At 40.5% G+C, this 24,855-nt stretch overlaps 1 protein-coding gene across 5 annotated transcripts in view; it reads right to left on the bottom strand.

The window, feature by feature from the left end:
• Positions 1-24,855, bottom strand: part of CFAP54 (cilia and flagella associated protein 54) — a 168,376-nt gene that overhangs the window by 17,310 nt on the left and 126,211 nt on the right. For 4 of the 5 annotated variants that reach the window (XM_089523917.1, XM_089523919.1, XM_089523915.1 and 1 more), the window contains 10 exons: positions 23,462-23,612; positions 21,394-21,551; positions 20,502-20,687; positions 17,080-17,206; positions 14,844-14,999; positions 14,502-14,610; positions 13,783-13,894; positions 11,595-11,687; positions 8,317-8,458; positions 5,194-5,364 (listed from right to left, as the gene is read on the bottom strand). In XM_089523917.1, coding sequence (XP_089380043.1) covers positions 5,194-5,364; positions 8,317-8,458; positions 11,595-11,687; positions 13,783-13,894; positions 14,502-14,610; positions 14,844-14,999; positions 17,080-17,206; positions 20,502-20,687; positions 21,394-21,551; positions 23,462-23,612 — 1,405 coding nt within the window. The remainder of the gene's footprint in view (positions 1-5,193; positions 5,365-8,316; positions 8,459-11,594; positions 11,688-13,782; positions 13,895-14,501; positions 14,611-14,843; positions 15,000-17,079; positions 17,207-20,501; positions 20,688-21,393; positions 21,552-23,461; positions 23,613-24,855) is intronic. The other variant, XM_089523916.1, reaches the window with a different exon arrangement.

Genomic DNA, 24,855 nt, shown 5'->3' on the forward strand with positions numbered 1-24,855 from the left:
TGGCTGGGGCGGGAGTCTTAAGCCCCCCAACCCACCCCCTTCAGGAAGACCACTCCAGCTCAGACGCCAAAGCCAAAGCCAAAGCCAGAGCAAGCTTCCCAACAAGACCGGGACTCAAGGCAAAGGCAGAGGTGGGGCAGAAGCAGCTGAGGAGGAAAGGGGTGTGGCTGGGGCGGGAGTCTTAAGCCCCCAACCCACCCCCTTCAGGAAGGCCACTCCAGCTCAGACACCAAAGCCAAAGCCAAAGCCAGAGCAAGCTTCCCAACAACACCGGGACTCAAGGCAAAGGCAGAGGTGGGGCAGAAGCAGCTGAGGAGGAAAGGGGTGTGGCTAGGGCGGGAGTCTTAAGCCCCTCAACCCACCCCCTTCAGGAAGACCACTCCAGCTCAGACGCCAAAGCCAAAGCCAAAGCCAGAGCAAGCTTCCCAACAACACCGGGACTCAAGGCAAAGGCAGAGGTGGGGCAGAAGCAGCTGAGGAGGAAAGGGGTGTGGCTAGGGCGGGAGTCTTAAGCCCCTCAACCCACCCCCTTCAGGAAGACCACTCCAGCTCAGACGCCAAAGCCAAAGCCAAAGCCAGAGCAAGCTTCCCAACAACACCGGGACTCAAGGCAAAGGCAGAGGTGGGGCAGAAGCAGCTGAGGAGGAAAGGGGTGTGGCTAGGGCGGGAGTCTTAAGCCCCTCAACCCACCCCTTCAGGAACACCACTGTAACTTTAAGGGGTTTGGGAGTTTGATTAGGTCACCTCAAGATCTGAGGAGATTGTGGGTCGAATTAAATATCCATTGGCCAGTAGGTCCCTTGCCACCTGATTGTTAGACCACAGGGCCAAAGGGTTGGGCCTGATTTATGTCCCAATCATTTTATCTTGCCAATGGCTATGAATTCCACCACCCCACCTGAGGCCGGGAATGTGGCGGGGGCGGCCATTGGAGTTGTGCTGGGGAATGGGAGGTATGGTTGGAATAGAGGGAACAAATGTTACAAAAGAAGACGGGATCGCTGCTTGAAAGCTATCCCGCCTTCAGTTCCCTCTGTTTCTCAGAATGGCTTGGAGAGCAGACCAACCATTCCACAGAACCTCACTCTGCTCCTCTGCAATGCCAGGTCAGTCAAAAACAAGACCCACATCATCCAGGACCTCCTCCTGGATGAGGATGCTGACCTGGCCTGCTTCACAGAGACCTGGCTGGGAGAGGATAGCGCAGTCACCTGGGCGCAGGCCCTCCCAGCCGGGTATTCTGTCAGTGAGCAGGTGAGGGGAAGTGGGCGGGGGGGCGGAGTGGCTCTGGTTCACAAGAACCACCTGGCCTTGACCAGGATACCTGTCCGGAACACAGTCCACTTCGAGTGTATGTATCTCAGCCTGAAGACCAGGGATAGTCTGGGGATTTTGCTAGTCTACCGACCACCCCGTTGTCTAGCAGACTCCCTGACTGAGCTGACGCAGCTGGTCTCTGAGCTACTGTTGGAGTCCCCCTGACTTCTAGTTTTGGGGGACTTCAACATTCCGCTCGAGACCAGCCTAACAGGTGCGGCTCGGGAGTTCATGGAGACCATGACAAACATGGGCCTATCCCAGCTGGTCATTGGGCCCACACATTGTGTAGGTCATACACTCGATGCGGTCTTTAGTACGGAACAGGAATATCCGTGGGCGGAGGTGGTAAGTACCTCCGCATTGTCATGGACGGATCATTTCCTGGTCAAGACGGCACTAAGAGCCAATATCTGCCCCACCGGGGGTGGTGGACCCATTCGAATGGTCCGCCCTCGAAGGCTAATGGAACCAATAGGATTCCAGAGAGCCTTAGAGGGTTTAATGGTTGGGAATGCCGGTGACCCTGTCGATGCTCTGGTTGATACCTGGAACACCGATCTTACCAGGGCTATCAACACGATCGCTCCCAAGCGTCCTTGCCAATCCGCTTCAAATCGTAGGCCATGGTATACACCAGAGCTTAGGAGAATGAAGCGGTTCGGACAACGACTAGAGCGTAGGTGGCGGAAGACTCGACTCCTATCTGACAGAACTCGCCATAGGAACTTTCTTTGTTCCTATCGGGAGGCAATTCGTGCAGCAAAGAGAGCTTTCTCCTCTGCACGTATTGCGTCTGCAGAGTCCCGTCCAGCAGAGCTGTTTAAGGTGGTGAGGGAAATGACGCAGGTACCTCCTGCGCCAAATCCCTTGCTTAACCCGACGATGGCCTGCTGTGACGCGTTTAACAACTTCTTCGCAGATAAAATCTCTCAGATAAGAGCCGACTTAGACGCCACTGTTGGAACAGAATCTATAGGCGAGGTGTCCAGTGACTCCGTCAATGAAGTTATTCTGGATCAGCTCCAATCAGTGAGTACCGAGGACGTGGACAAGCTGCTTGGCAAGGTGAGGAAAACAACCTGCCCTCTCGACCCTTGCCCATCATGGCTGGCCGTCCAGGGGGGGGATGCATTGAGGAGATTCCTCACGGATATCATCAATGCATCCTTTAGGGAAGGGCATGTTCCATCTTGTCTGAAGGAAGCGGCTGTTAAGCCGCTTCTGAAAAAACCTTCCCTGGACCCCCTGGATATGAACAACTACAGGCCTGTTTCTTTGCTGCCATTTTTGGGCAAGGTAATCGAGAGGGCGTTTGCTCTTCAGCTCCAAGCTGTCTTGGATGAAACCGATTATCTAGACCCATTTCAAACTGGCTTCAGGACAGGCTTTGGGGTTGAGACTGCCATGGTTGCCTTGACTGACGATCTGCGTCTGAGCATCGACAGGGGTAGTGTGACCCAGTTGGTGCTCTTAGACCTCTCAGCGGCTTTCGATACGATAGATCACAGCATCCTCCTGGACCGCTTGGGGGGATTAGGTATCGGAGGCACTGCATTGCAGTGGTTCCGGTCCTACCTCTCAGGCAGGTCCCAGAGGGTGCTGTTTGGGGACAGTAGCTCCAGAAAGAGGGAGCTCCTTTGTGGAGTCCCTCAGGGAGCTATTTTGTCCCCAATGTTGTTTAACATCTATATGAAGCCGCTGGGTGAGATCATACGGAGTTATGGTGCTGGGTGCTATCAGTACGCTGATGACACCCAAATCTATTCCTCCATGTCTCGTTCGTCGGCCTCGAATTCTAATGGCATCTCTTCTCTCAATGAATGTCTTCGGGCGGTAATGGGCTGGATGAGGAAAAACAGATTGAAGCTGAATCCGAACAAGACGGAGGTGCTCACGGTAGCGGCCCCGAAACCAAGAATTGGGTTGCAACCACCAGTCCTGGACGGGGTCACACTCTCCTCTAGTGACTGCGTTCGCAGTCTGGGGGTGCTCCTTGACTCGTCGCTCCTGATGATAGATCAGGTTAATGCGACGGTCAGGAGCGCCTGTTATCAGCTTCGGCTGATACGCCAGCTGCGCCCTTTTCTGGAAGTAAGGGATCTCGAGACAGTTGTGCACGCGCTGGTAACCTCACGCCTTGACTTCTGTAATGCGCTCTACATGGGGCTACCCTTGTGCCTGGTTCGGAAACTACAGCTGGTTCAAAACATGGCAGCCAGGCTTGTGTCAGGAACATCCAGAAGGGACCATATCACTCCGGTTTTGAGGTCCCTCCACTGGCTGCCTATTGGTTTCCGGGCCCAGTACAAGGTGTTGGTTATTACCTTTAAAGCCCTAAATGGCTTGGGTCCAAGCTATCTCAGAGACCGCCTCTTCCCATACAATCCTCCCCGCGCTCTCTGGTCCTCTGGGAGGAACTTGTTGCAGCCTCAAAAATCGAGGCTTGCGGCGACCTCCCGGAGGGCTTTCTCTGTTGTCGCCCCTAGGCTCTGGAACGGCCTGCCGGATGAGATCCGTCAATTAACATCTTTGGACAGCTTCAAAAAGGCTGTCAAGACGGATCTCTTCAGGCAGGCCTTCCCAGACTGAAATATCCCAGCCTCAGGATCTTAGGATTTCCCCCTCCTCAGTAATGTCTCCAAAGCCCCCTTTTCTTTAGAACTGAAGTTGCAGTGGTTTATTGGTTGGTATTATTTTGTTTAATTTATTGTTATTTTAACTAGTTATTGTGGTTTTAAATTAGATATGTTGTTTAATTACTTTTTAAGGGGGGAGGGAAATAAACTGTTTTTATGCTGTATGTTATTTTAATGCTGTAAACCGCCCGGATTGGTTCGCCACAGGGCGGTATATAAATAAAAATTTATTATTATTATTATTATTATTATCATAGGGAGTCTTGGAGATGTCTCATCTAGAGGGTCGCCATGGGTCAAAATCGACTCGAAGGTGGATAACAACAACAACAGCAAACCAGTAATTTCTTTTGTTTTGTTTTAGATGTCTCATCTAAGGGTTTTCTTGGTCATAAGGTTTTGCAAGGAGGTTCACCTTTGTCTCCCTTAGTGCAGTGCTAAGCATATGTTAGCTATGATGTCACTGCTGTTCTCTCTCTAAGGTTTAACATCAGTGTCACTCGCCACTATTGTTGTTGCCCAGCATAATTACTTTAGCTGGGACATATAATTGAATTTACACCAAGAGTCGAATCTGTATGTCTGTCCAGATATAGTTGGACTGTAACTCCCAGAAATTCTCACTCCTTTGCTTGTTTACATGATGTCCTGTTGTTCAAAACATTTTACTACAGGCTAAGTATGTACAGAATTGTAGCCATAGTCATAAATGGACACACATTTATGTCCATTCATGGTTCCTATCATAGGTTCTAATTTTAAAAATGTGCAAACTTTATAGCATTTCAAGCTGAAATCCGGCATTATGCTCTAAAAGCATAACCAGCACTCCAGAAATTACATGTGTATATACTTCTGTATAGCTGTCACCATGGAAGACACCATGTGTAGTATAGTGCATTGTGGACATTATCATAAAAATTAAACTATCTTCTGCCTTCTAGTGCCAAAACCATTTTGGATATGATAATAGTTTTGCAATAGCTTTTTAGTACACAAAGAAATGTGGAAATCCAAATTTTTAAATGTCCCATTTCCTTTAAGAAGGAAATTGAGAAAACTGAGCATGCACAATTATACGCATGTGCACACACAATGATTCATTCTCGTCATTAGAGCACACACACTTGTTGAAGGTTAGTACTATTGTGCCCATTTGAATTGTTTTAGAAAAATAATTGTCTGTGCACAACATTGCTCCAAGAGATAGTTCCCCAAAAGAAAAAATATTTCTTACCAACCAGAGGGATCATGTTCAGGAGTCTGGTTAAATAAGTATTATAGCGAATTACATGGATCCAGGGTATCTTCAATTTTCCCTGGCTTTCATCAGAAGACATACTCTCAGCTCCATCACTTTCTTGTGTAGCAGGCATAATGGGAACTTTATATCTAACTTCATATCCTTCTGGAAATAATAAAAAAAGATCTTCAATATCAATTCAGCTGTGAGATAATATGCAAAAATATACAATCATCTAGTAACTTTATAAGTTGTTTATTGGGCGTGATTTGGCATAAAACAAATTACAAATAATTATACTATACTGAACTTTTGTTGTCGCTATGTATCTTTAAGTAATTTCTGATTTATGGTGACCCCAAGGCTATCATGAGGTTTTCCTGGCAGCATTTGTTTGGAGAGGGTTTCCATTTGCCCTCATATGAGGCTGAAAGAATATGACTTGCCCAAGGTTACAAAGTGGATTTTCATAGTCCACTACACTTTCAGTCCACTCAACCCACTACACCATAATGGCAGCCTACTAAACATAATTCTACCAAGAGTGGGTTTGTTCTGTGTTTTTAATGAATTGTACATTAATTTATTACCAGCAGGAACAAATCAAACAACTCATTGAAACTCATTTATATACAAACAATCGAGTTTCCCTATCTACTATTGCATCAGATCTGTTTCCACCATCCACATAAACTCTTTCTCCACTACCTTCTCTTCTGGCACTACACTCAGAAGTGTGATGAGTCTAGTTCAGAATTGATCAAAATCAATATATGACGTTTCTTGTTCCAGAAAAGGAACTACTGTTTTCTTACCTGTATTCATGTGTATGTCTCTCTCTCTCTCTCTCTCTCTCTCTCAATATTTCAGTATTAGTGATTATTATGAGGCCCTTTCCTTATCCAAGTTCAGCTATGCTTAATAAGTTTATGTGCATCAGCCTTCTTCAGCCCACTTAGAACAATTAAAGGAATGATACTGTGTCTCATTATGGAATCATAGAGTTGGAAGAGACCGCAAGGGCCATCCAGACCAACCCCCTGCCATGCAGGAAATCAAAATCAAAGCATTAAGATTATAACACGTGAGGTATTGTCCAAACTAAGCTATGACCATTATTTCATGCAAAGGAGACATTTGTCATCTAACATAATCATACTTGGATTTAGTAAGCAAGTAATTTGATTCCACTGGTTAGCAACACTTCAGGGTTTGTACTTTCCATGAAAATGCTTGTTTAGTTTACCTGATTAATCTATACTCCGGTGAATACTTACAAATCAATCTCCTCTGTAAATACTTGGTGCAGATACCTTGTTTGCCTATGCTATCTCTGTGTCAAAATGTATGTTCATTTCAATACCAATTCTAAAAGTGTCTTATTTCTTTTTCTCCCTGGAACTTGATCCACAAATGGAATAGCAAACAAGCTAACATACAAACTCTTATTTTACTATTAGTAAGGGAATAAACGATCCCTTAATTTCTGAAAAGAAGCACAGCAACACGTCTTCACAATCTTGCAGGTGCATTTACAGAGGAGGCTTGGTATCTGCTGAGGGTTGGTTGCAGGACCTCCCATGGATACCAAAATCCATGAATTCTCAAGTCCCATTAATTACAATGCATTGTAAAATGGCATCCCTTATATAAAATGGCAAAATCAAGGATTGCTTTTAGGAATTTATATATTTTAAACATATTTTCAAGCCATGGATGGTTGAATCCATGGATAAGGAATCTGTGGATACAGAGGGCCACACGTATTAAATTTATCCAATGAGTTTGATATTGTCTGTTTTGAGAACAATGGAGAAATTGTTATAGGGCTTAATGGAGCAACATTCCCTTCTCCAATTGTGGCTTGTTCACAAAAATTGCATCTTGCTTTAGGAGGCCAACACATCTCTTGGCACTATCTGGCTCTCCCTTCTGCTTTTTCAGGAAACATGAGAGGAAGGTTGGACAAATATATTGTTATAGGCTAATCAGATTTCTATAAGCATCCCCAGGGTATAGATAGAAACTTTTATTTCTATGAGCTAACATGCCTACCCCACCATTCTATGATAAAATCTGTTTTGTGTCCTAGAACAGTGATGGCGAACCTTTAGGGGCAGAATGCCCAAAGTAAAGGTCTTCTGTCACCAAGTGTTACCCAGTGCCGGGGGCAGGACCTCCACCCTCTGGGGGAAGGACTTCAATGGTGGAACTCTTTCCCCTTCACCCTTCCAGGCCTTCATCTGTCTCTCCAGAAACAGCTGAAGGCCCGGGGGACGAGGGGGAAAAAAGAGTAACAGGCATGCACCTCTCCTCCTCCTCCTCGCCTCACCCTGTTCCCAGCTTTCAGCTGCCCTCAGAGAGGCAGCTGGAGGCCAGGGAGGATCTAGAAGGAGGAGGAGCAGGCACACGCCTTTTCCTCCTCCTCCCCACCGCATGCCGGGGGAAATGGTGTCACATGCCATCTCTGGCACGTGCATCATAGGTTCACCATCAACAGTCCTAGGATCATTTCGTTCTGTGTATAATGCAGAATATTGGACTGAATCCTATGTTTCATATATTAGAGACAAAGAAGATAGATGCTTTGCAATTTATTCTTAAAAATAAGCTAAATATCTTTATTGTATTGTCCATAATCCATTCAGGAATTCGTTACAACTGTGCCTTTGGCATCACGGTGACAATGCTCTTTAATTACTGCTTCACTTCACTAACAGCCCTCCATGCCAATTACTCTACATTACTGCAATGGGCCTCGCATAATGGGCCAACACCTGCACAATTTGGGAACAGAAGCATACTAGCATCCTCCCCTTGCTGTTTGACAAGAGTCTGCTTAAAGAGGAAACAGGTGAAGTAGCTGGATCGTCTCACTTAATAAAATATACAGAGGATGTTTCATCCAGTGCCTACAAGGGCAGTGGCAGAAAGAGGCTGTTTTTATTAAATGTATTTTTGGATCACAAGATGAGGGCCAATGCATTCTTATACCCAAGTATAAGAAATTATTTTGTCATCTTTCTATTGTGTTTTTCAGTCATCCAATATGGATAGCCTTACAAATGCTAATTTGCTGGTTTAACATTCAGATCATGTAACAGTAATATAAAATACCATCTAAAAAGTCTTTGTAAGAAGAACTGAGGTCCAGGAGAGCAAATTCTGGCATGCTTTGGAGTACTCTATATCTCACGTGGTACAATTTAACAGCCTTCTTTCCACTTAACTGCTGGGAAGCCAGAATAGCTTCACTGACCTAGAATTAAGATAGTATTTTATTAGATTTGGCTCATTGTAACATACTCTAGCAAAAAATAATAAAAAAACATCTTGAGATTAATCAAACAACAGCAATAACCAAGCCCTGAAGGTATGACTGTACAAATCTTCCATATTCTCCTGATCTACTGTCACTGACACATTTATTTTTTACACAGCAATTTGAAATCAGACCTATTTAGGTACATTGCACAGGTGCATGAATTTATAGTACTTAATAATCTATGTCGGAATCAAAGTAGAGGCAAGCAGTAACTGTAGGAGAGTTTTATGTGTTCTTTTAACTGTCTTTACTCTTCCAGGTGCAGTTGTGCAGGAACAAAACCTCTCAGTCATTCTTGTATATTTCAATCTACTAACAAGGCTTATTTTCATTACTGTCTCCACTACAGTTTTATGGCAATCTGGATATCCCAAATCAAACCATGATAGGGGAAAAACATGGCAGCTTTCTGGTTTCCTTTTTATTCATTTATAATGTATAGGTCTGAAGTCAGAGACTATAGGGATTCAAATACTGTTTTAAACTAGTATTATTCGATCTGAACAGACACTTACTAACTTTTGGACTCCATTTAAGATCCTGGTTCTTATCTGTTAATCCTTAAAGAGACTACATGATAAATAACTTAAGGACCACCCCTTCTTATTTGTGCTTCCTCTGTATTCTGCTCAATGTACTCCTGCCCACTTAAGCACCTGGTCCCCTTCCTACTGATTCATGGCAGTAAATTACATGGCACCACTGTGTACTATGGATGAAAAGAAAGCACAGTATGAAGAAAATAGTGAAGCACTGTAAGATTTTTTTGGACTTTTGTACATTTTGCAAAAAATGTTTGTATTAAAATCAGTTTTTTACACGCTGTATTTTATGCAAAAGGTTTAGTGTAGCAAAACAAAAGGTTCCTTGCACAATTTGTTTCCAAATGGGAGTTATGAAATACAAAAACAAAAAATCATATGAAAAATGCGCAAAACCTCTGGCAATTTTCCTCAGTGTCTTGATACACTGTCTCAGGGAGAAAAGTCTTGAAATTCTTCAATCTTGTATGCGAGAATGAAATACATCCTTACTGCCTACTTTTCCATTACCTGAAGTGCATGATCCCCTGCCTGGCGCACTATTTACAGAGAATCTTTAACTTGTCAATAAACTGTTTCCTTCCACTAAAATACTGAGGAGTTTGATAATGCCACATCAGTCTTTTAAAAATAGACTCCCCCCCCCTCTTTTCATTAGACTTGGGCTCTTTTCCTGTCAAGAGCCACATACTCTTCAGAGTAAACTGTGAATGTCTGCATTTTATTTCTTTGGAAATGCATCAGTTTAAGGCAATGAAAACATATGCATAAAACTTTTTCTGAAGCTCTTCTGAACAGGCACTAAAATGTCCTTTATATGTACCTTCTGTACTGAAACAAAGAGGAAAATTTCTCATTCATCATATTACTGAATGAACTGAATGATTCAAGTATCATTTCAAGAAATAAATCACATATTCTAGATAAGCTATGAGATACTTACAATTTTGTACATCCCAACTCAAATTTTAATTTTTAAAAATTAAAATCAGCATTAGTGTATTACTAAAATTACCGTATATACTCGATTATACATCAACTTCATGCACATGTTAAGGACAGATATTCGGCTGCATGCCAACTTCATGCAAAAGTTAATGGCAGATTTTGGTCCCAAAATTATGTATTTTGATATTGTAGAGGACTTGAGCTCTTAACTGAAGAAATGTATTAGAAATGCTTTTCTAACTGTCTGTGACAAAAAACTATGTCTATGACTATGATTTTTGAGTAAGGCTAGATGATGACTAGATATCTTTTTTTTAATTAAGAAATTTAATAAAATTTTACAAAAGGAAATAAAAAAGAATGATTAAAATCATACTAGATGTCTTAATAGAGTGCAAATGCAGCCTTCGCAAAGACTAATTTCAGAGTGAGCAATTCTTGCATAAGATTGCTTAGAGAACACAGTGCTTCCTCCATAAGGCTAAACTCCTTGAACAAAATAGTTTGAGGTTTCCAATTTCATAAATAATGTCATAATGAACTACAACAATTTCTGCAGTTACAAAATATCATTTCCAGAATATAAACATGCTTGCTAACACCATAGAATAAAGATTGTGAAATGTAACCGGGGGGGGGGGGGGAGAAATAGGGGTCTGGGTTTTCCTGTTTCACTTGTCTATATAACTGGTGTAAAGAATGTTTGTGGTCTCTCTTGCACCTTTCGATGCAGGGGAGTCCCGGCTGTAAGAAACTGTGCCTTCTGACTTAGCTGGTCGAGCTTGGTTATTTTCCCAGACCTTGGCATTCTTGATATAAGCCTCTGGTTTCTGCTATACAGTGGACTCTTGTTATACGCTGGGGTTTGGTTCCAAGATCCCCTGTGTATAACAAAATCCGTGTATGCTCAAGTCCCGTTAAATATAATGAAATAGCAAAATGGTGTCCCTTATAAAAAATGGAAAATCAAGGTAAATTTATACTTTTTTGGAACATTTTCAAACCGTGTATGCTTGAATCCGTGTATAAAAAATCCGTGTATAAGAAGGGCTGACTGTAATATGACCCATGGATAAGTCAAGGAAAAATTGGGGGACATGTAACAAAGGATATAAAGCATGAAGCAGAGGGGAAAGATGCCAAAGAACTCAAAAAATTCCAGCAGGCATAACTGTTTTTGCTCATTTTAAAGGCTGGATTAATGAGAGAGTGAGGGATGGGTATGGTTCAGTGCTTCATTTAGGTTCTTCGAGGACAGACTAAGCTCTCATCTTTTGCCAGTCTACAAAGAGAAGGGTATGCTTCCTTTTTTGATAAGAACTAAAATACAAAACTAACACTGACCCATGGATAAGTCAGCCCAAGTTTTTTGAGTCAATTTTTATCTAAAATTTCTAGACTTATACATGAGTATATACAGTAAGCTTTCTAAAATAGAAGGGTAGCCAGTTTTCCCCTTTACTTATCTTCCTTTCTTTCCTGTAAGAGGAAATATGAACTGCTTGATTTTTTTTTCTACAGGAAGCTCAATCCATATTTACTAAACAAAGTTAGATCAGGTTACAAAATATATTACAAACCTGCGCTGCTGCTCTTATTGCAATCCAGGCTTGCACTCTGTACATTTCTAGGGCTGTAATTTCTTCAGAACTAACACGATGTCTGCTAGTAGGCTAAATTTAAAATAAGTTCTGATTTAGGTTAGTGAGATATAGAATTAGAGGGAAACATCCATAAACATTTTAAATATCATACAACTACAAAATAAATCCTCTAATATATCATGAAGAAACAATTATCCTTACGTTACAATCTTCTACTTGGTTTCCATTGAGTAAGCTGAGAATTACTCCCAGGATTGCACCCTTTACAATTACTAATTCTGAAATGTTTTTATCATGAATAAAACAGGAAATTTAGTTAGTTCTAGAGCCTATACATACTGTACAGGCAGAATACTGCAGCTGTGGTATCCTGCCCTCTGTTCCAATCTGTTCTCAACCCCATGTTGGCACAGCAACAGGCAGGTGTTCAAACACTCACATACTTCTGTACCATGGAGCCACTACCACTGTATGCCCCTTACCTGAAGGTCCCCACCATAGGCCATAAGGGTTCAAATTCATCTTTATTACTGTCACTGACCAGGCTAGAGGGAAGACATGCCTTTTGACTCATGCATTCAGACCTTTACAGAGACTTCTATGTTACAATAAATTTGGGCATTTACAGACTGGTCAGCATATATAGCAGAGATGACCTGAAAAGGGACTGCAGCCCTCATAGTTGGATATTCAGGCTATAACTGATGCAAGTCTCAGTCCAATGGCATCTAAAAGGCTATACATCACCCAATCTTGGATCAGAGTAACAGGCATTCCAATTCTAAACATTATACAGTAGAATAGAAGCATTACTATGCTATATGATCCAAAATATTTGCATTAAAGGACAGTTTAGTGTGATACCTTGAAATAAACAATTAAACAGAATGGGTTCATTTACTCTCTCATTTATTATGATAACGTAAATGATATAGTAAACAAACCCATTCTATTTAATTGTCTATCCCAAGGTACCATACTAAGCTCATTTATTAGGGTCCAGTATTGAAGAGATCTTCACTATTTAGGAATTACAATATTTCATTATTTATTTCTCTAAATATTCAATCATTTATCTCAATTTAATACAGTGATAAAAATAAAAAACAAGCTAATTACCAGTACCAACTTTTCAAGTGCCTATCCATGAACTCCCACACATAGGTATTATGCACGAAGAGAGCCAGCCATGTGTGGAACTTTCCAGAGATGAACTGTTTTAGTGGGGATCTTGTCCCCACACCTCAAGAACACATGTGTAGGCACATTAAGCTATACACTTCCAAAATTTATAACTAGAAGCAGCTAGGTTAGGACATTAACAGAGAGCTGAAACAGACTGCCCCAAAGGGGCAGCTTCAAGCCACCCCTTCTGAAGGTGGACTGGGCTGCGGCAACCGCACGCCGCTGTCCCAATCTGCCATGAAGCCAACCAAAAAAGGAGCAGCAAAAAGCCTCTCCCCTTTGGGGCACCAAAAAGATGGTTTTTCCTGCCCGCCACAGCCAATGGGCAGCTTTAAGCCACTCCAGCGGCATGCAGTGTGTAAATGCCATAATTCCAGAGTGCCCGGAAGCTGGGCCAAATCTAGACAGCCAGGCTGCTTGAAGCTGGCTTCCAGGCGTCTTGAGGGCATGCATTGTCGGTATACCTTGCCTCCAAGATGGCTGGAAGCCGGCTTTTTACACTGGTCCGTTTCAGCCCAGAGGTGCAGAGGGTAGGTTGTATGAGTTCACAAAGAACCACCTGAACTACTGCTACAGATAAGCAACTTGTTTTTCATCATAATAAGGTGAAGGAACTGCAATTCCTCCTTCATTGAGTTACAAACACTATGTGAGATCTTCCTTGGCATATAGATACAATGACTCCGCAGATCTGATTTTTAAACCTCGTAAAACAAAACAAACAAACAAGCTTCATTTATATACCGCTTCATACCACCTAAGCAGTGTCTAAGCAGTTTACAACTGTAAGCTAATTTGCCCCCAACAATCTGGGTACTCATTTTAGCAACCTTGGAAGGATGCAAGCCTGAGTCAAACTCGAGCCCCTTTGCTGGTCTTGAACTCGTAACCTTGTGGTTTTGAGTAAGTGGCTGCAGTATAGGCATTTAACCACTGCGCCACCAAGCTGATTCATATGTAGGATTTGTAGGAGTTGTACCTTGGGTTTAAATGTTCTTCCTTTCAGTGTAGTCAAAGTAGGTGATTCCTCTATATTTGTGATTAGAAAAAAATATTGCAACGCTATCTCCATGTATGCTCTTCTTATCAAGCTGCAAAAAGACAATACAAAAACATCCACTAAATTTATAATACTACGTGAAACACACCTACAGCACTTAGGAAAAAAAAGCTTTCAGATCATACAAAAATATAAGGATTGTTACACTGTGTTGGTGAATTATATGACATTGGCATTTACTTATTTACAAATATTTATATATTGTTTATGCCAAAAATGTCAAAGTCTACAAACTAACACACCTATATCTTTGAATCCTAACATACACAGAATAAAATATGAAAATCCTTTTCCCATCAGAAAAAGACATAGCGATTAAGTTGGATTATAGTGAAGGCTTATTCACAAACATATTTAAAATAAGTTGACTTCTGTTACAACGCATTTTTTCAGTATGACTTTTCTGATTTTTATTCTTTCAAGAATTTGTATCTTGCATATAATAATAATAAAATGAAGTTCAAAGCACTATACAATAAGATAGGCATGCAAAAAAAAATCCACAAAATGCAATAAGTGGCAAGCAGAAAACAACATACTAACTTTTTAAAAAAAAATCTAAGGTATAGTAATAAATAAAATAAAGATAAAGATACCAAAATAAGGGACACACACACAGAATTCAAACAGTTGCTCACCTGTAATTTTGGTAACTCTTCAAGCTTACTTTTATGGCCTCCAACAAGGTTTCAACAGCAAGTGTTGCTTTATTACCACATATTGAATCAATATGTCGTTCTATCTTCCCTAAAAAAGAAAGACTTCAATTAATATGACACTTTTTCCTCCCTGTCAGAACTATCAAATGAGTTAGCTCAGGGCCTTTTCAGTTAAGAGAAGCCTCTGAGCTTCAGGAAATGTTCAAGAGGTTTTGTAGCATTCCTAATACAAGCAGTATGATGGATGCTTTCTGAGGCATTCAGGAACAGAGTAAGCAACATAGGTATAGGAATACTGTGAGAAAGTAAGTCACATATTACCTTTCCGAAAAAGAAGTTCTGCTTTCAGCTCTAAATCACTTCTTATTGATGCTGTAGAAAGGTTCAGTGCAGTTTCTATGTGTCTGAGAGCTTGTAGCCATTGCAATTCACTTTGTGGTTTTGATATGCAGGACAATTCTAGAGCTAATGTATGCCCTAGAATTAATTTACAATAAAAATCATACACTGTTTCATATTTCAAAATGAAAAGTACTGTAAAAATAACATATATTTTCTTTGTACTATTTTTAATGTTTCAGACAAAATATCAAAATGCAATTTGAGCCCAAATTATAGCCTATATATAGCACCTGAGATGCCTGGATGGTGGAAAGTGTTGAGATCTTTCACAGCAACACCATCTTTTTTGCAGTATAAAGAAACTATATTGGCTACGCAGCTTGCACTCTTCAAATAAATAAATAAATAACAGCAACGTTTCATACAGAAGGGATATGCATAGCAGAGATAATTTTCTACACAACATTATTTAGCAGCACAGCAGGTGAACCACCAAATGTCAGCAGAATCACTACCACCTTTGATGAAATTGAGACTTGACAATGGAAGAACATCAATATGGAAATTTTCAATTTACTCATTAAACCTGACTAATGGCCTTCAACTCCCATCAGCTTTAGCCAGCATTGCCAATGATCAAGGACGATGGGGGTTATAATTTGCAATCTGAATGATCACTAGCTCCCTACACCAATTTAGGGAGTTACTCTGTAGAATGTAATGTTTGAGTTTCAGTCATGACACCTTCCTTTTTTTTGCAAATTACACTGTCTAAGCCATGAACTGATTGATTAGTATGATGAGAATTTCAGTTTTTGTTGGGCAACCTGGTCTAAGAAGTGATCATTATTAGTAATTCATTTGTGAACTGCCTACCCCAGTGATTCCAAAGTAAGCAGTACTGTCCCCCGGGGGGGGGGGGGGGGGGAGGTGGAAAGATTCAAGAGGCAATGAGGCAAAAGGAGGTAGCAGATGGTGAGGCAAAGGGGGCCTTCAGTTGAAGTATTGGCACACAAGAAAGACAAAGGGAACCAGTGGCCTTTACGACCATTGTGGGGATGAGGATTTAGAGCATGTGGCAGTGGGGAAGAAGTGGCGGCAAAAAGGAACTTTCATATTTGGAAACGTACTCAAGCTCTGTGTACGTTGCTGAGACTTGGCTAGCAGGTTGGAGCTGCTCTGCTGCTCCTACTTTCTTTCATCAGAGGCTGAGATAAGAGGTGGCAAAAGAAACAATGTTTGTATTGGGGGGGGGGGGGACAACTTGAAGTTGTGTGGGAAGGCACATCTCTGGAGAAGGAGGAGGAGAGGTATCCAGGGTTGATTCTTCAAAATAGTCCTTCACTTATCTCATCTCTCTTGGACTAAGAGCTTCCTCTCTGGGGGAAAAAGTGGGAAGTCAGCTCCACCTGTCTCCACTCTTGCAAAGAAGTATTGAGAGTCCTTCCTCCACCATGGAGAACCTTCATCCTTGGCATTCAACTGGGACTTGAGCATACATGTATTTTGGTATAAGCGGGCGGGGCGGGGGGGGGGGGGTCCGGAACAGACACCCCGCGTATACCAAGGGCCGACTGTCTCTATTTTTCTGTCCATTGTTGTCCAAGGAAAGGTATGCTTCCCTCTTTGCCTCACAGCATGTATGTGAATATATACAATTGACAGGTTGACTCCATGAAATAGTGCTACCATTGTGCATCAGCAGAGTGGGAAAGAGCAGGTACAGTATGCATTAATGTAATTGTGTGTAGGAACAATAATGCCATGGATGCTATGGCTTATCTACCAATATTGCTACATTATGACTTGTTTCTACAAAGACTGGATTTTTTCTTCTTTCCGCTAGCAGTGTACATGATCACAAAGGAAACATTGATAATAAATTGAATATTGAAAAAGAGATTCCCCAAGCTCTCATTTGAAACAGCATTCCTACTACATCCCAAAATTCTATTACACTATACTGTTCTAAGTCAGCCATTTCCACTGTACTGTAAATGTTCATAATATAATGATATAATTTTAATAGCTGTTGAAATCACTATTCTGAACCAACTGTTGCTTTGTGATTACATTTTTGGTATATTTCCATTACAGATGCTAGCAAACAAATGACAAAGTTAACTGAATTCAGACATATCTTTTCACTAATTAAGAAGATGAAATTATTTAGTTAAATAACAAAATACTTTACAGGTAACTGATACTTTCTTACCTATTCTCATTTTTACTTTTGCCAGTAATGTGATATGTGGAAGATATATGTTTTTCAAAGGCATTTTCACAGTGGTCAGTGTAGGATCTTCTGCATGTTCCTCAAGCGATTGTCCCAAAAGAAACAACTGTTGAAAGATGCAATTCAGTTCAGATATGTCTGAATACAGTTTGTTTAATAATAAAGTTTACACAACACAATTCTTTCTATTTCCACTTTAAATCTTTCCAAGCTTATGGAACTGTAGCCACAATTATACAAGCAATACACAAGAATTATTAGCAGAATCAAGATAAATATAAAGTTTACAGATATTAAAAAAAATTCAGGAGAAAAAAAGACTAAGCAATGGCATAGGGTAGTGGGGAAATAAATGACAATCAGGGGGAGGGGAGATGAAATGAGGGAATAAAAGGCAATCAATGGAAAAAGAGAAGAGAGGGGGGAAACAAATAGATGTAAAAAGGGCATAGAACTATATAGATATGTTATTTACTACTTAGTATTCAGATGCTGTTTTAAAAATTTGTCCATAACCAATCAAGAGAGCTGTTCAAAGAAAGTACTGTAACTGAAATATTCAAGACCTACTGTAAATCCAATTGCCAGTTCCACCTAAAGTAGACTCAATTAAAAACTGGAACTTATACTGTATAGGTATTAACTGACAAAAGCCCCAATGAATCAATGAATCTACAGTTGATCCTGGATTATTTATCCACAGATTCAAGCATCCATGGCTTGAAAATATCCAAAAAATATATAAATTCCAAAAAGTAAATTTTGATTTTGCCATTTTATATAAGGGACACCCATTGTACTATGCCACTGTATATAATGGGACTTGAACATCCATGGATTTTCGTGCCCACATGGGTCCTGGAATCAAACCCCAGTGGATACCAAGGGCCCACTGTACAATATATGCATTGTACATGTTCCTGGACATTGCTTCTTTAACAGTAAATTTGTTACCAGACACAGAATAACATGGAAAGAACAGAGATGCACCATGAAAAAGAAGAGCAGTTCAACACAATTCAGCAAACATTTTATGCAAAATTAACAATATGTACATATGAAATCAAACAACCAGGTCAGGTAAGCAGGTCAGGTAAAATAAAAAAATAAATAAAATCCTACAGATCACTTGAAAGCTTCTTTTAAAATGCACCAGTCCCAGAACCATAGAGTGAGGGCGGGAAGAGTGGTGGAGCGAGTCCCTCCCTGCTTGTTCAAGTAGTGCATGACTGTGATATTGTTCATGGAATTATAGAATCATAGAGTTGGAATAGACCACAAGGGCCATCCAGTTCAACCCCCTACCATGCAGGAACTCTCAATCAAAGCATACCCAACAAATGGCCATCCGGCCTCTGTTTGAAGATCTCCAAGAAAGGAGATTCCACCACACTCTAAGGGAGTATGTTCCATTGTCGCACCACTCTTACTGTCAGGAAGTTCCTCATAATGTTTAGGAGGAATCTCTTTGCTTGTAGCTTGCATCTCTTGTTCTGGGACCTGTTCTTTGGAGCAACAGAAAACAAGCTTGCTCCCTCCTCAATATGACACCCTTTCTAATATTTAAACAGGGCTATCATATCACCTCTTAACCTTCTCTTCTCCAGGCTAAACATACCCAGCTCCCTAAGTCATTCTTCATAGGGCATGGTTTCCAGACCCTTCACCATTTTAGTCACCCTCTTTTGGACATGCTGAAGCTTCTCAACATTCTTTTTGAATTGTGGTGCCCAGAACTGGATACAGTACTCCAGATGGGGGCTGACCAAAGTAGAATAGAGTGGCACTATTACTTCCCTTGATCTAGACACTAGATCAAATGAGTGGAATGCCTTCTCTACTACCAACTGTTCCAGGGTGTTTATGTGAAAAGCCTTCTAATCTATCAGCCATATTCTCTGTGTGAACAGTTCGTCAAGGTGGGGGCCCCCATCCTAACACTGACACTTTGTTTGTTTGTTTGTTGCCTTTCCCCATGGATTGAGGCAGGAAACAACAGGAGATAAAAATGCACATCAATTAAAACACATTCAGCCAGCCTGAGAATATGTTTATTTTCTTTTACTAATACCACCATTTCCAAAAGTGTCTGGAGTCCTCTAACTCAGGGGTTCCCAAACATTTTGACTCATGAAGCCCTTATTTCTATGGTCGAGCTCCTAAGAGGCCTACCCTGTGTCTTATAAGTTAATGGTATTTAGGAGTATATATAAGAATATATTCTTATTCTTTAATTTCATTCAATTTTTATTTCTTTCATTTTCCTGGAGAAGACACAGAGCATCTGAGGAAGTGCATGTGGAGCCCTAAGGACTTTCAGAGCACAGGTTAGGAACCCCTACTCTAACTATAAATCCATGAGTTACATATCTGTGTAGTTCCTTATGCATACTATGTATAACAGTATTAGACAGGACTACACATGGAGGTAGCAGATGAATCTGATAGATTATGGAAAGTTATTATAAACTGGTGCTGCAAAGAAAGAAAAGCATATTATTATTATTATTATTATTATTATTATTATTATTATTATTTATATAGCACTATAGATTTGCACAGCACTGTACATATAAACAATAAAACAGATAAGAGTAAACCTGCCCATGGCGTACAATCTAAGAAGTAATAGCATAATACATATAAATAATACATAACAATACAGGAAAGGGTTCAGTAAAACAGGCAACAAATTAAAAATGTCAAATAGCAAATAATAGTCGCACAACGCCTGGGAACGCTTCTCTGAAAGAAAAGTTTATTGATAAGGTTTGTTTGTTTGTTTATTGTAAATCTTGCCTTTCTCCCAGAAACAGAATTCAAGGCAACTAAAGTTCAGCAGTTAATAGACCAAAAATGATAAAGGATGTTAGTAAACAGAAGCCCAAAGAAGTCACATGCTCTCAGACTCAGGGGAAGGCAATGGCAAATGTCCTCTGAGCAAATTTTGTCAAGAAAACCCCATGATAGGCACCTTAGGTAGCCATAAATCAGAAATTACTTGAAGGCACTCAACAACAACAACAAAACAAATTGTTAAGGTATCAAACTATGCAAAAGCTAAGATCCAAAACAATTCTTGTACAAACCTAGTAAAATTCTTGACATTTTTGACATTCTGTCCTTTGAATAGCAGACTTCTGTTCTAAAAATGCTATGCTAAACTATTTTATGGGCCTCAGTTGCTTGTGAGATTATTATCTAACATGATATAAAAAGGATCAAGGAGACCTGGTTTAAATGTGGTGAAACTTTAAAAAAGGCATTGGTTAAGTGACTATCTACCACCCTGCTCTTCCTTACAAGATAGCACTGAGAATATTTTTGTTCACTCATATATTCTGTTCTGAGTTTCTCACACCAAGGACAGTATATGTGTAATATTGCATGATAACACTTACCTGTTTAATGACAATTGTGTGTGCCAGAAGTAATAAGTTCAGTTGTTCAGTCTTAGATATATGACGTTCTGAATCACCTTCTGCTTGCATTCTCATTATGTCAGCTAGCAAAAGCATACTTTGCACTAGTGTTAAAGAAGCTGGTGGAGAAATCATTGTCTTGTCTTCAAGCAACCTGATTATATTCTATATAGACATAACAGAATATTGTATATTGGCAATTACACTCTAGATCAGTGTTTTTTCGGCCGATCTTCTAAATTTACCCTATCTTGCCATCATCCCACTGTCTAGTGCAGTGATCCTCAAACTGCCCTTTAAGAGATTTTGGACTTCAGCTCCCAGAAGCCTCAGCCATGTTGGCCAATAGTCTAGGCTTCTGGGAGCTGAAGTCCAAAATCTCTTAAAGAGCAGAGTTCAGGGACCACTGGTCTAGTGCTAGCCATGTTTCTCAGCTCATTAAAAAAGAGATCCTAACATACAGTGGAATATGGATCTATGGAATAGAGAAATAAACCAACACAAGCATAGAAGAGGTACAGAATAGGTGATCACTGGTATCCTCTTAAAACTATGAGGAAAGAAAAAGATAATCACAACAAAACAGTTTCTCTTCTTCCAAATAAAGTTCTAATAGTAGAACTGAAGGGGGGGAGAGACAATTAATGAACAAAATCCAATATTTATGGGCACTCAGCCTATCCATATAAGCTACACCTAGGTCAGGACTACACCTTCCTCAAGGAAATCTGAGTCCCAAAAGCAGCTCACTCCACAGTCATTGTATATCTGGACAACCCAGAATAAGAAACCTATGAACTACATTACAATAAATCTGTTTTCATAGCCATTTTATTGTGGAAAAAATAATTATTTGCAAGTGTGTCCAAACCTGTAGACCAAGTTTAATGTCTGCCACTGGTTGTTTTTCCTGCAGGCCAAGCATAACTGCTTGCATAGTAATGTCAGCAAGTGTCTCAACATCATTAAATGCCTGAGCTTCCATTTGTACCTCACTGATCAGACATGAACACTCCATCAATTCATTTTCTTAAAGGAAAAAAAATACACATTTATCAATTCATACATTTTGACATTTTAGCATATAAATGTATAATACAGCATTCCCAAAATGCAAATTGTTTTATACTTTATCTGAGGCTTTTTGTTTTGTTTTGTTTTTCTGAGAAACTAAAACCAATCACAATCATATAAGCCATACACTGCTTCACTAAAATGCATAACCTTTTCCTCAAATGTTGTTGGTGGAAGGGATTCCAATGGCATGTTACTGTATGTCTACTAGCTTCCATCTACCGACAGGATGACCACATGCAGAGGGTTCCACTGTGGTAAATGTTCCCACTGTGCCAAGTGGAAAGCTGATTTCTCGTCCTGAGAATAGCAGGTGCAGAACACGGAAAAGGTTGTTCTTTAGCTGGGGCAGAGGAGAACCACTAGATACAACACTGTTTTGTTGTCCTAGATAGACTAATATAAGCTTTATAACTGTATCACCTGTGAAACTTGCATCACTAATCCTCCACCACCAGGCTGCTGACACCGGATGACTGGAGCTGTAAGTATACTGATGTGACAAACTGAGCATCCTGGCAAAACTATGCATCCGTTTTTCAAATTGGCTGGTAACATCTAGCAAAGCCAGAGAGAAAACTAGTTCTTCCTCGCTACTCCCAGTTGCCCCATTTGGGATTGCTTTGCCCTTGTAGATTTTCAACGCAATCATCTGACTATGTATTTACCCAATTTTCTAGCAATACACCTTTATGCACAGAGCTGGCATGATGCAGCTAGACTTCCACCTAATAGGGATAGGAAAATAGTAATCTCCAGGTTGAAAAATAAGTTTCGCGAGAGCTGGGGATCCCTGCCAGGAAGAATAATAGACCATTTGGGATGATTTGGGTCAATTTTCTCCTGTTTTCAAGATTCTGAAGTGTTGTAGAGGAATTATTCTATGGAGAAAAACACATGTGTATTTTGGCACTGGAAACACTGTTTCCTGTAGAGAAAGTAGGTTCTGTGTAAACCCCCCCCCCAAAAAAAATAAATATTTACTTCTCTGCAGAATAATTCCTCTGCAACACTTCCATAATTGAATGCACAGAGAATACGCAGAGAAATATTTGTTTTCTCTCACTGTGGGGAGAAAACTAATTAATCTGTTGATCTCTGAATGCATAGATAAAATAGTAAAGGATTTCTCATCACCTAATAGGGAATAACCTTTCTGAACAAGTGATCACACTGAAGGCATCTTATGCTATGTAGTAGGCTTTCAAGGTGTCCCTTATTATTAAAAAAGTTCCCTTTTGCGGGGCTGGAAGATGTCACTTATTATGAAGGATATCTCTTAGAGCCTCTACAGATTGGCGTTATAAGCCGGCGTGGGGGCGTGGCGTACATCAGCATAACACTGCATGCCAACCGCACCGGGGGGGGGGGGACATCATGGCATTCTGTTGGCCCAGTGTTTAAATGTGCTTCACCAAAGGAGTGCCGAAAAACCACTGTTTAGGGGCAGCTAGGGCGCCCTTTCCGTGGTGCGAAAAGGAGCCACTTTTGGTGGCTTCTTTTTACACCACGGAAAGGCCCAATCGGGGCTGCAGCGTATGGTTGCCGTGGCCCTGATGCGGTGAAGTCCCCAAATCCTGGTATATTTGGGTATGACCTCTTCATACAGAATTAAATGTGTTGCATCATTTAATTTATGAATGTGGACAATGTGTTAATTTTAAAGACAATTATGTGGCTAACCTAACTGAAATCAATTGGTATCTAGATAAAACACAAATGTATTAATATCAACTTCCTGATTTTTCAAGCCTGTATCTTATAAATATTGACTGTCCCATATTGCTGTTTTGAAAACGTGGCAACATTAACGTGCAAGCCAACACATTTAGATTATTGCTAATACTTTTAGGATTTAATATTACCTTTCATTGTTTCAATGCCTCGTGCTTGTGCTGTAATCGCAGTCACTAAGGCCAAACGACATCTCAACCATATATGTATATTGATATGTTCTCGTGCTATTACATTGTGAAGCAGATTGGAATCCTCAGTATAAATCCCTTCATTATGGGTCTGAAAGTCACAGGAAAAGTCATTTGTAAAATAACCTAAATTAATGGGTCCATCCAGTTCTTCTATGGAAGATAAATGCATTACTGAAATATACCAAGAATTATAAAATGTTTGTTCTGTTTCTAGTTCAATTGATCATGTAGATTAGTATATACAATTCTATATAGTCATCTATATTAACATCTGGAACTGTATGTGTTACAGTCCTCTATATGTCCCTTGGCCTATTTGGTTATTTACATTTTAGTTAATTTAAATCTATCTGTAGCCTACAGCTAGCAAAAGCTAGTGAGTGCAACTTGAGATCATAGAGCAGCAAGTTGAAAACCACGCAACAATGAGGGGAAAATTGCACTCAGAGCAGATGAAACTCCGGGGGACCAGCTTGTAAGACAAGGAGGAAACAGATCAGGAACAGACATTTCAGAGTATATACCTGCAAGACAGGAAGAACTTGTGGGAGAAGTAAAAGGAAGATCACCCACTAGATGAAAGGACAAAAAATGCCTCAAAGGGTGGAAGCGATAATGAATTGGGGGTGGGGTGGCAACTGAGAGGTTGGTACTTACTGTGAATGGTCATTCTTGGATGACAGCATGAGTAAACCACACTCATGGGTTTATCCCTTGTGCCAGCATCTTAAAGCAGGAGTCCAAAAGTTCTAATTGAGTTGAAAATATTGACTCCACTCTCCCTCTCACTAGTTTAATTACAAAGCTCTGCCACTAAGAACCTCCTCACAAATATAATATTGAACTTTTTTGTTTTCATTTTATCTTTATCATCATCATCCCCCAGGTGGGGGTGCATTGCTCATGGAATCATTCAAGAATTATCATTCACAGTAAGCACCAACCTTTCATTCTCTGGATGACTGCCTGAGCAACCCATTCTCAAGAAACATACCCAAGGCCATTCTCATGGGTGAATGTTATTTTGTTTGTTTGTTGCCACACCCTGTAAGACTTTGTACCTGAAGGCACACCGAGCACATATAACTCATCAATTCTGTAGTGCCTAATGGAGATGAAAAGCGCCTTCCACCCAGCTGCCTCACATATTTTCTCCTAGTCTTTGGATGAAAGAAAACAAACAAGGCCTCTGTGTACTTCATCCTTTTTGTCCTTTTTACATAAACTTTAAGTTCTCTTTTACGTGCTCTTTCAAAGTGTGCCATTTTTTTTCTTTTTAATGTCATGGATCTGAACAGAAGGTATTGCTGTTTTACATCCTCACATGGCAA

The sequence above is a fragment of the Sceloporus occidentalis genome, unplaced genomic scaffold (genome assembly GCF_023333645.1).
Source record: "Sceloporus occidentalis isolate IW3139 unplaced genomic scaffold, rSceOcc1.0.p SCAF_5, whole genome shotgun sequence".
In the NCBI taxonomy this organism is placed as follows: Eukaryota; Metazoa; Chordata; class Lepidosauria; order Squamata; family Phrynosomatidae; genus Sceloporus; species Sceloporus occidentalis.